The following is an 11,284-nucleotide window of genomic DNA, read 5'->3' on the forward strand; positions in this document are numbered from 1 at the left end:
CTGTACAATGATGTGGCTAATTTGTCCCTAGTATAACTACACGGAAATAAAGATTCACCTGGAGCAAGTATAAAAACATTAGCTGGCATGGAGTCTTAAGTACAGCAGTTTTCAGTTGAATAGCTTGAGGTGGCTGGCTGGACATCTAGATTACGAAAAATAGTTTTCTGGACACTGATAATGTTGAACTAGACTATGTCTCCTCTTACATGTTGATGAAATAAATCCAAACAACACAAAGGTGATGACTAGGATAGAAAAGACATTTCTTCAGCTCAGTAAGATTTTGCAATGGCCACCTGTGATGCTTTTCTCCATTTCTTTGTTTTTTATATATATATTTATGTGTATACACAGGTGATTATACTATCAGATCCACCAAAGGAAGTAAAGTATAAAAAACAATGAGATTTCAAGACAACACCACAGAAAAAAGGAAAACGAGACCTACTAGCTCTTTAAGATGTCACATAGCTGAGTGTGATCACCAGGGTTTAAAAGGAGGTGGAGCAAAGACTTGCACTAGACAGTAAACTGAGATTTTTTTGAAGGACAGTGAAAAGAAAGAGCTAAATTTTGCTTAAAAGGCTTGCAGATTTAAAATTGGACAGAAGCCATCTTAAAAACATTCCATTTGCCAAATTACCACATTGTGGCATCACGTGTCAGTGCAAAGTTGTTGTTGGCAAATGCCAACTGCTCCATGATGATTCCTTCATCCTTATGAAATGCATCAATCATCTTTCAGGAACAAAAGCTGGTAAATATGTATTTATAGTCAATTCTAACCAGAAATGGATGAAAGATTGCTCCCTCAAAACTTTTTGTCTTCGAATAAAAACTTCTGAAGATCAGTGAAATATTAAAATGGCAAATTAGAACATAAAGAGCACACTTAAACTAATGAGGAAAGTTAAAGCACACACACAAGCCACCGAGCCTTCCAGTTCTGCTTCTCCGTAATGAGATTAACACAAGTCCTGTGGCTGCCATCTCCAATCATCACTTAGATTATCAACTGGACTACAGCCAAGGCTCTAATTGCTGCACAGAAGCAAAGTCACTATTACAATAAATTTATTTAATTCTGTGTGACAGCTTACAAGCTTTTCCCCACACAGCACTGGTTCTTATAGACAACTTTGTAGTCCTGTTACCTGTAACCATTTCTTTTCTTGAAAAAGTTGGTTTCGTTTTGTGGCTGAAACCTGTGTCCTCTCCTGGTAAATGGATCTCAAAAGTTTATGTTCGTTTTCATGCCAAAGCTGGACTTCTTCCTGTCTAACCCTTTGAAAAAAATGAAAAAAGCTAAAAATTAACGTTATCGCCGAGTATCAACATTTCAAAGATTTCAAAGATCAGAATGCTACATGTCACCTTCAGAGTTGTAACACTCCATCACCAGAATGATTACATCTTAAATGGATACAGCTAGAGAACAAGAGATTTCTTCTTGGCATATCTTCCTATATTATCTCAAACATTTACACTGTTTTTACAACATGCTGAAGAAGGAAAAAGGAAAACTTGTATAGCTTCAGGCTTCCCCCAGCTTTTTCATATTTCAGAAATTTATCCATCACTGCCTTGAAAGAGACAAAACTAAGGCATGTAATTTCTATCAATACAGAGAAAAATCTCTTAGACAGAAGTTTAGAAACTTGCCAAAGCCATTTTTGCAGCTTCTGACAGCTTTTGGAGACTACATTAGAGATCATCTGGCGTGTTTGCTCCACAATGCCAAATTTTACTTCTCTCTTGCACAGCAAGTTCTTTCAAAATCGCAGTCAGTGGGATTCCTCACAGTGGTCGGTACAACCCTCAGCTGTAAATCCTTGCATGATTCGACCCCAAGGTAATCAGTACATTACATTAAGTGTCAAGTCTATAATCAGCCTCTCAGAATGCACCTGCAAACAACGCAAACCTATTTTGTCTTGCATGTTCCTGCATAAGAGCATGTGCGCTTGCAAGGCCAATTGCATCTCTGTATCCATCTCTAGAGACGAGTGCGTGCATTTCCACATAAAGGGTACAGATGCATTTCAATATCCTGTTTAAAAAATACTCTGTCTCAAACAAAGGATGTTTTTGAAGCATGATTTCCCATCGTAATCTTGCAAAGCAAATACATCCATGCTACATATAAAACATGCACCACAAGTCTGGTTTTAAGCATGATTAATCATGCAATTATGATCTCCATACACAGCTGTTTAACAAGTGTGTAGAACAAGAGGTTCCCGTTCCTTCTGCAGGACCATCAGAAGACACACATGCTTTACTCCCTCTCTGTGGACTGAAAAATGTACTGAAAACGCAAAATAAAACCCCAGCACTAAAATAAATGACATTAACACTTAAACAAAATAGACATAACGACAGTGTAACTGTATTCCTGTAATAACAAAATAGATCAAAGAGGCACCCGTATTATGATGTGCTAGGCCATCACTGTGTATGTGCCTTACAGTCATTATAGATTGCTGTGGCTCCAACCAACTACACTTCGCAGCAGCTCTGAAGCCTCCTTCTTTTAGTAAGAGCTGCATCTTTCTGAGAGCTGTATGCCATAGAAATTTGAGTGGGTGGTGAAAATTTAGGAAACATTCCACAATAAACATAGGTTATTCTCAGAACCTCCTTGGAAATCCCATGTACATTTGCCTACTTCGTACTGAGCAAACAGAAACAAGATCTCTCTGATCTCACCAAACCTGGGTGATTGCACGAACACGGTATTGTTCCTAAGCTAAACATAACCAAACCTGGGCTCCTACCACCTGCCCCCAATATCCTGTGTCAATACCGACTGCATTCACCTAAAAACTCATCTCATAATTTAATCAAGCAAAACAAAACTGGGGCACGAATTTCAGTCTCATGTATTAAACAAATAACCTGCCATACACACTTTTCATTTAAAAAGTTCTTTATTTGCAAAAAGATGAGACTGGCTTGATTACAGTAAAACTGCAATGATCTGGTCTTCTGGGGCTAGTCTGATCATCTTTTTAATTTTCCAGGTGAAAAAAGAAATCTTGGGTATACTGGTTTTGTTCCGACTCAAAATGAAAATAAAAACTGAAACCTACAAATTTTCCTTGAAGAAGTGGTCATGTTTTGTACCCTGTACTATCTAAAAATACTGTTGGAACAGAAAATTTTAAACACTCCTATTGAAGACAAAGGGTACGCTTGCTGCATCAACAAGAGTGAGACCACAGACAAAGCGGTGTGAAAGGCTACAAGAACCAAGCGAGAAAAAGAAAGGGTGTCACAATAACAGTCAAACTCAAGCTCAAAGAGAGGAGTGTGCACAAGACAGAAAAGTGAAGAGGATATTCATCTGACCCTGAAGAATGGCACTGCTCTCAGACCTGTGCAAAGAGAAGAGTTGCAGATATAATCATCTGAAGAACAGGAACACTTTCATAAATGTATATATAATGAGATATTTTATATATAAAAATATACATACGTTATATAGGAAAAAAATAAGCAGACTATGTATTTCAAGGATGCTTTAGTGACTCAATTTCTAAGACACTGAAGACAACACCACCCCTAAAGCCAAAATCATTATTACAAACTAATGCATAGAGCGAACACGTCTTAATGACAAAATACAGGATGTGGTATCCTAATCTTTAAGGAATGGTAAAACAGCTTCTTAGGGCCTCAGAAGGTAGAAGGAAACAGCTCTGAGGGAGTGCAGTTTGTTTTAAACCTGCCTCATTACTAAATACTATCAATAGAGGCTAAAAATACCCTTAAAAGTCTCAAATTTTGCAATAAAATCCTATTACCTGTACTGATTTTATCTAATTTCCATGTATATCAAAAATTACACCCAAATGTATTGACTATCACACTGCAGCCTTTATATGTACAAGCTGCCAGAAAACAAAGGGGTTTTCTTCTTTCGTTTGTGCTAGCGCATTTGAGAATAGCTTGCAACACCTATGAAGAATCCTCTTACTTCTAATAACAGTAACCAGTAGCACAGCTAAAGAAAGACCTAGAAACAGAGACAATTTTTTCTTCCTAAGCTAACTGCCTCCCTTGGGTCATCCAACATCTCACATTCCCCCAATCTCTGAAGTTGTTATCCCTTCAAGAGAAGGCTGAGAATTTATTTTTGTGACTTTGTACAGGGCTGAGCACATTACTGCCACCTAATAAATGACACATAAAAGGAAGCTCCCAAAGATCTATGCATATCAAAAAAGAATCTGTTTTTACTTTATATTTAAATATCCTTTCATTGCCTGAATAGGAGCATCAGAATTAACTCCACAGGGAACCGTTGCTCAAGCTGCCTTGCTGTTGTATGCTCAAGCTGCCGTGTAAAGGATTCAATCCCATTCCTACTCAACATCAGTGAGCAAAGTTCCATTTAATTCACCAGTTCATCATGATCAATGTTTTTCAGGGCAACTCTGAAAGAATTGTAGAAAGAAAAAGAGAAGGGGGAGGGGCGGGGGGGGTCATAAACAAGCTCCATATCGATATGTTAGAAGGTCCTTAAAACTCTTTATTAAAATTATTCATAAATTGTATTCTCCATTTTGAGAAAAACAGAAGCGTCATTTTACATAATAAGGAATCAACAAACTTACCAATGATCGGCAGCCCAGTGCAATGCTGCTTGAACTTGGGTAACGAACCTATCCAAAAAACTGCTAATTGAAGGATGCCTTGAAGGAAGCTGAAATTTTAAAGAATTTTTGTCTTTCTCCAGTTCCTCCAGTTTCCGTCTAAATTTATCAGCTAGAAATGAAATTAAAAAAAGTTACTTAACAGTGACAAAAAGGTTCCATTTTATCTGAAGAAGAAAAAATGTTGATCAACAAAAAGTAAAAACCACCTCACAGACAGTTCTTCCCCTTTTGATAAAATATATCGGTCTGTTTTGCTCAAGGATGAATTACTAAGACTACAATGGAAAACATCAGATAACCAGGATGCTAAGCTACTTTCTTCTATGACAAGGACAAAACTGCAGGCTTCCCAGCACTTTCACAGAGTTTTAATTTGGTAAGGCTCCAAAGAATTGGCTCAAAGTTATCATCTGTGTTCTCTTCCTAGAGTAACAGCTCTGAATTCGACTCTAAGAAAACTCTTACTCTTCACTGCTCCAGTTTTAAAACAATCTTAGATGGCAGTTATACATTTAAAGTCTGACCTTTTAAAAAATTGCATTGTTATTAGGCCAAGAACTGAAGAATCACATATGATATCTCAGCAATATATTTAAGCAGAAAATGCACATGCAATTATAGCAATTAAACAATTACCTCATTCCAGACTCTCCTGAATTATGCTTACTTTATCATCCAACAAAAAGATTTACTTTCAACTTTAAATAAAAATAACAGTGGTCCTTAAGAGAGTGCTTTGACTCTACCATAAATCTATAAATTTCTTAGAGTAAACACTTCTCTATATAAGTTAGCTCTTACTTTTGTTTTCTTTCCCTGTGTAGAAAACAAAGGAACATAGTTCCAAATACAAATTATTATTTCTGGTACGTATAGTCTCTGTTCTCTCTAGTGCCAGTATACTAGCAAAATCACATACATGACAGATAATAAGCCTGACTGGTCCAAGCCAGAACACCTTTAATGATACATTAGTCAAATCAGAGAGTTTTCAGCTAGCCCACAAATGGAAAACCTTTACAATTCAGTACTTTCCTCATGACCCCACTGCCTACAATTTTGCATGATTAGCATTCCTTCCCTTCTAACATTTTCAATACAACATGTTACTATCAGAATAACATCCATCTGCGCGTGCTTTTTACTGCTTATTTTCTTTCTTTATCCTCAAAGGGGTTTTAAGAAGAGGGGTTGTTTACATTTGCTGGTTTAGTGAAATGATCCATTTTTACAATAATCTATCGTTAGTATTTATCTCCCTTCCACTCCTGTGCCGATGGGGTGGAATAAAGACACAGAATGTACTAATGAGACTAGATCTTCTCCCTAGGCCAGCAGACCATTCCAGGGTAGTTAAACTCATGTTGTTTGTTGTTGTTATTATTAGGGTGCAAAACACTGCCAGAAGGCTCTAGCTGAAATGATCACCACCCAAGTTACTGCAGGGTCCAGACCTTGCCCCAACAACCACATGTACATGTGTGCATACTCTTCCTGCAAAGGAAAAACACCTTTTCAGCAGTGGAGGTGAACCACATCAACGGTGTGTCTCACAGGGACCACAGCTGAACAGCTTCAGCCTATCCCTATCACCACAAGGAAACTGGAATTTGGGCCCCGACAAGACTTCTGAGCCCATACTTTGACCAGAAAAACATATCAGTATTCGCATTTCATGTGGAATTTCAAACACAGCCATCAAAAATATCACTGTTACAAACAGAAAAGTAAGGGTTGGATTGTGACCAATGACCACTGAACACCAGAACACATGGAAACACCTCCTTTTACTCAAACCATTCACCACTGGGCTTCCTGTGTTACCCGGGCAGGAGTTGTGGCAACCCTCTACAGCGATTCAACGATGTTGTCATTGTTCTTCAACATAATTATGCTCACACTGTGTTTGTATGTCCAGTTGTTTCATCATTCTACTCCTACCCATTCTGGCCCTAGAAACAGACTATTCTGAGAAGGAAAACAGATGAAGGGATCCACATGCCAAGTCATTCTCTCTCATTAATTCTTGGCTGCGTCCTGCTTTATATACTCCAGTCTACACAGAATTCAATTAGTTTCTACTAACAGACATTTCTAAATAATTGTTTCGCTGGCATTTTATAAGTACTATTGGTGGCCATATCTGCTCGTCATCTCTCAGCACTAAATGATGGTTTACCCTTTTAGCACTGCAGTTAGGGGTTACGTCTCAAAAGACTCCACCACCATTGAGCTGAACACTGCAGCACTCAGCTGTAGGCTCCTCTCCCGGAAAGGAGACCCCTCGGTTTGACCTGGCTGCGTCTTCAGTGCATGGAAAGACCAAGGCACCTCAGTGCCAGCTGCAGAGCAGGGAACCATGCAAATAAAGCTTATCTCAGTCCAGCTTTCAGCGCTGCAGCTCAAGAGAGATCTGGATTAAGCAGAAGTAATGGAAACGATCACAAGTCTAGCAAACAGGACATGTGAAAAAGACAGCGATAAGCAGGGTTCCTTGATCTAGTGGAGATAAAAGACTGAGGGGAGTAACTTCCAGTACTATTACACACCAGGAAGCTGCAAAGAAAGCAGTAATACAATGCTTTTCACCTCTCCTCAGAACTTGAGTCTCCAGTAACAAACCTGAGTTGCAGCAAAGGAGATGAGGAAAAACATTAGATATAGTAAAGCACTAACTGCTTGGGACAGCCAGGAAACCTCCACTAGTGTTGGTTTTCAGGTCAGACAAACAGCTCTTAGGAATACCTCTGGCGTAGTTTTTAAGGTCAAGGCCAGCAAGATCAAATGTGTTCTCCTGAGATCCCTTCCCACCATATTTTCTAGGATTTTCCAGCCAAGAAGCAGACACAGAAGGCCTTTGCTATTCGTAAGCCATCAGACTCAAGGACACCACTTTCTTTTACCTTCATTTTAGTCTTTTAAGCACGTTATTTCAACACAGAAAAGACCTTCACAGGATCCCAGAGCTCACTGATGGACTGAGACACCGAAAGAAACCACACACACTCAGATACCTCCATCACACACAAAGGCTTAATACTTTGTTCCTCTGTCCCACACTTTACCTCAATATAAGTCATTTAACACACAGCTTACGTGCAAAAAAGCAATCCCTCCATTTGATGAAGTTCTTAAATGAAGAAACTTTAACGTATTCAATACATACTGTTTTACAGACAAGCATTTGCAATAAGGCTTAATTCTCTCTACCAGCCTTTTATTTCACTGTATTCTGTTGCTAGCTTGCTGCCTTGCCACAGTCCTATGGATACCCTAGACGAAGCTTCTACTTCAGTGCAAACAGCAAAAGTCAACCCTTAAATTACCCTCCATCCCAGCCCGTTACTGTCTGGTACACTTCAGACATCCCACTCAATTTAAAGCCAACCCAAGGTACAGGCCTGGAAGATGCTGACTAACTGCTGTTCGCAATTAAACAGACAGCAGTCGGAGAACTGCATTGTCTCCAAAGATCATGTTTTGGAACAGCTTTGAGCAAAGGAAGCAATTTCCATAATTTTTAATTGACCATATGAGACTATCTGGCTACTTCTCTACTTTTTACATATTCTGATCTTGGTTTTATTCCCCTGAAGAGAAGGTTCACTTTATCAGAACTATTTATCATAATTTAAAAAACATTTAGGAAAATCTTCACAGTAAGGGTAGAACCTCATTTGCTACATACTGCATGTATGTAGCATTTATGTCTGTTCTTTGCTGATAGGAGGGCAGATGATCAGTCATGTTATTCTACAAATTGCTGGACATTACGGAAATGTTTCTTCACCTAGTTCAACTAGAGAAGGCCATTTGATCCTGCCCCACGATCCTGTAAAGAACCCCCTCCCTATTTCCCTCACTTCCCCCAAAAATCTGAAGGATCTAAACCAGGATTTGTGCAGGGTTTACATGCATAAATCACACACTGCAGCCCTAAAATCATTTTCTTACCTGCTAGATACTTCCAGAGCCAGGTAACCTCCCTAGCATTCATTTTCTAAAAACTTAAAGCTTCCAAGACGACTGAAGTGGTTTTGTATACTCAGCATGAAAGATATTGTTACCTATTTTGTAAGAACTAAAGAAGCCCCGGGTTCAGATCCATTTCCTTTTTTTTTTTTTTAAACTGTAAATAAAACAAAACATTCCTTCTTCACTTTCCCTGCACATTAATAACTTAGGCATCATCATGTTCAAATTGCACCACTCATTTTCCAGGACAGAGAGACTTACTTTAGCGAAAGCAATCTACAAAGGCTAGAAAGTGAGGAGTCTAATGCAGAGCTTGAATACGTGACTGAAATGCAGCTGGAGAACAGACTAGTAAGCAAGGTGTCTACAGCCCAATTACTAGCACTGGCCTCCTACAAAATTCCTTGCAGGAGAACATGCAGACCAATTAATATCCAAATAGGACATGTGAAGACACATACTGTGATCAGAAATGAAGGCATTACAAGCAACTGAAGTATGGCACGTGCTCTTAATTTAAGGATAATTAACCATTTAACAGTACCAAACAGATACACAATAGAAGATACTCAATTCCTTGCAAGTCCTAACACACCAGATATGTGTAAAAGAGAGCTTCAGATTACATTTGGATAGTTGAACAGCCAGCCCCTACCACGTGGCGTCTGGTCACTGGTGCAGAGCAAAACCTTTTCTACCTTCCATTCAGCCCTGCATATGGAAACCAACAAAATAAACGCAGCGCGGAGTCAAACCACACACCCGGGCAAGGCTGGCTCCAAAAAGGCATGGGGCTGGGGACAGACACTGGAAGAGCCTGTTGAAGTGACAGGAGCAGCAGCTGTACCCCAGAGCTATGCCTACCCTTCCGACTATGTGGACTAACAGGAGCACATCTGCAGAGCAAAACAGTTCAGCACTGAGCAACCAACAACTGCAGTTCAGAGGGTCTTACTTCAGACTAGGTTTAGCGTAGCCCTGTGGACCAAAGGCCAGTTAGTAGTTGGAGCCTCTCAGGTACACCTCTAGAGCACATCTTCAGACTTTGTTCCACCTGAAAGAAAACCAGTCCATGCACTCCGAGACTGCTCTACAATGCAAAGCAAAGTACAGTAATCGGGACAATTGGGAGATTCCCTCCAAAGGCTTGCACACCTAATCTGAACTAAAATGCCATTTGGGCCAGGGTCCTTGGAATACTTCCAGCAGTCAGTGAAAAAAGTACTCCTGGCAAGGCCAGTAAGCAGAGGCTAAAGCTTTCCCGACAAGGCTATAAGCCCCTGGGTACCACAGCCAAACGTTTGTGTTCAGTTCATAAAAGGCTAGAGCATAATGGCTGCTAGAGCAAAACGCAAATTAAATTACCCCGCTTACCCACCACTTAATTTTTTCCACTCCAACCAAAAAGGCAACTTTGTGAAATTCAGTACTCCAGCTGTGCTCCTGAGCTATCAAGACAACCTTGAGGAACAGCTGAGCAAATCAAACTCCTGGCTGCTGAATATCCTTTGGAGTCAGAAGCAACTGCTACAGAAATGACCTCAAAGCAGGAGGGCCAAAATCTGTAGAGAGTGCTACAACTCCATAATTCTTTGTTTTGTGTGTATTCCTCAGTTATTTGGCACTCTTAGTACAGGTAACAAACCCTTTAGTTCTTGCTTTACACCACTGAGATGCTAGATTGATGTTTGCTTCTGGATTCTGGTGCTGACTGAAGCTAACAAACTAGTAACCTGAAGAGTACAAGAGAACAGGTCTCCTGCATTCCCAGCCAGACTCAAGGCATCAGAGTAGCCAAAATGCACAGCGATGACTTGATGTCACATTTGATGCCGCAAGCTGCTCCTGCTGCAGGCAACATCAGCTGTCTACCGTCTCTCCATTTCTTTTTCTTTCCTAGCAACGAGAGACCAGTATACATAAATCGGGTGGGGGAGGAAAGGGAAAGAAACCTGGTACTCGAAATAATGTCTGCAAGAGAAGCAACAGAGAACAGTGTCTGAAGGATTTCTTACAAGGACTGCTCAAGCAGATTTCTCTGCCTCCCAGCAAGCTCTGCATTTTCCCCCCATCAGTCCATACCAGTTACAAGCCAGGAAATTGCTGCGTCCTTAAAACATATATAACATTTCAGAATTTAACGTGCTGAATGTCAGTATTGCAGCAGAGTTGGGAAGTTTGAAAGCTTTAAAAAAACCACAAGAACAAACACATTTCAGCTGTTATGCTCCTTATAAAAAGAAGTTTGACATACTGGAAGATATTGAATTTTCCCCTCTAATTCATACTGAATTTAAGAGCATTCATTTAGGCTTTGAACAAAAAGATAACTTCTCAGAAGTTTCACTGATGCTTCCCCCAAAGCACAACACCAAGTTTCCCCACCTACAGTTTACATCATAACACTGAAAATTCTATGCTGTACATGAAACATCTTCCCAGAAGGGCACCGGTACAAGCCTAGTGTAGACTTTCAGCATAAATTTTGACCAGTGCCCCTATTTTGTAGAACATCCATAGCAGCAACACCGCTGACAGATTGCCACTCAGATCTGTAACATTCTCTGTCTCTTAGTAATAACAGTTAAACGGAGCGGTGATTTATGGGCACAAGCCGTAGGACTCAGTGGGTTTTGGGGGGGGGT

At 39.9% G+C, this 11,284-nt stretch overlaps 1 protein-coding gene across 1 annotated transcript in view; it reads right to left on the reverse strand.

Moving 5' to 3' along the window:
• The window catches only part of DISC1 (disrupted in schizophrenia 1), a 185,832-nt gene that overhangs the window by 139,968 nt on the left and 34,580 nt on the right, over positions 1-11,284 (reverse strand). Inside the window, 2 exon segments of the mRNA XM_009329171.1 lie at positions 1,158-1,287; positions 4,623-4,773. Of these exon segments, the coding sequence (XP_009327446.1) occupies positions 1,158-1,287; positions 4,623-4,773 (281 nt within the window).

Source organism: Pygoscelis adeliae, unplaced genomic scaffold (genome assembly GCF_000699105.1).
Source record: "Pygoscelis adeliae isolate BGI_AS28 unplaced genomic scaffold, ASM69910v1 Scaffold77, whole genome shotgun sequence".
NCBI lineage: Eukaryota > Metazoa > Chordata > Aves > Sphenisciformes > Spheniscidae > Pygoscelis > Pygoscelis adeliae.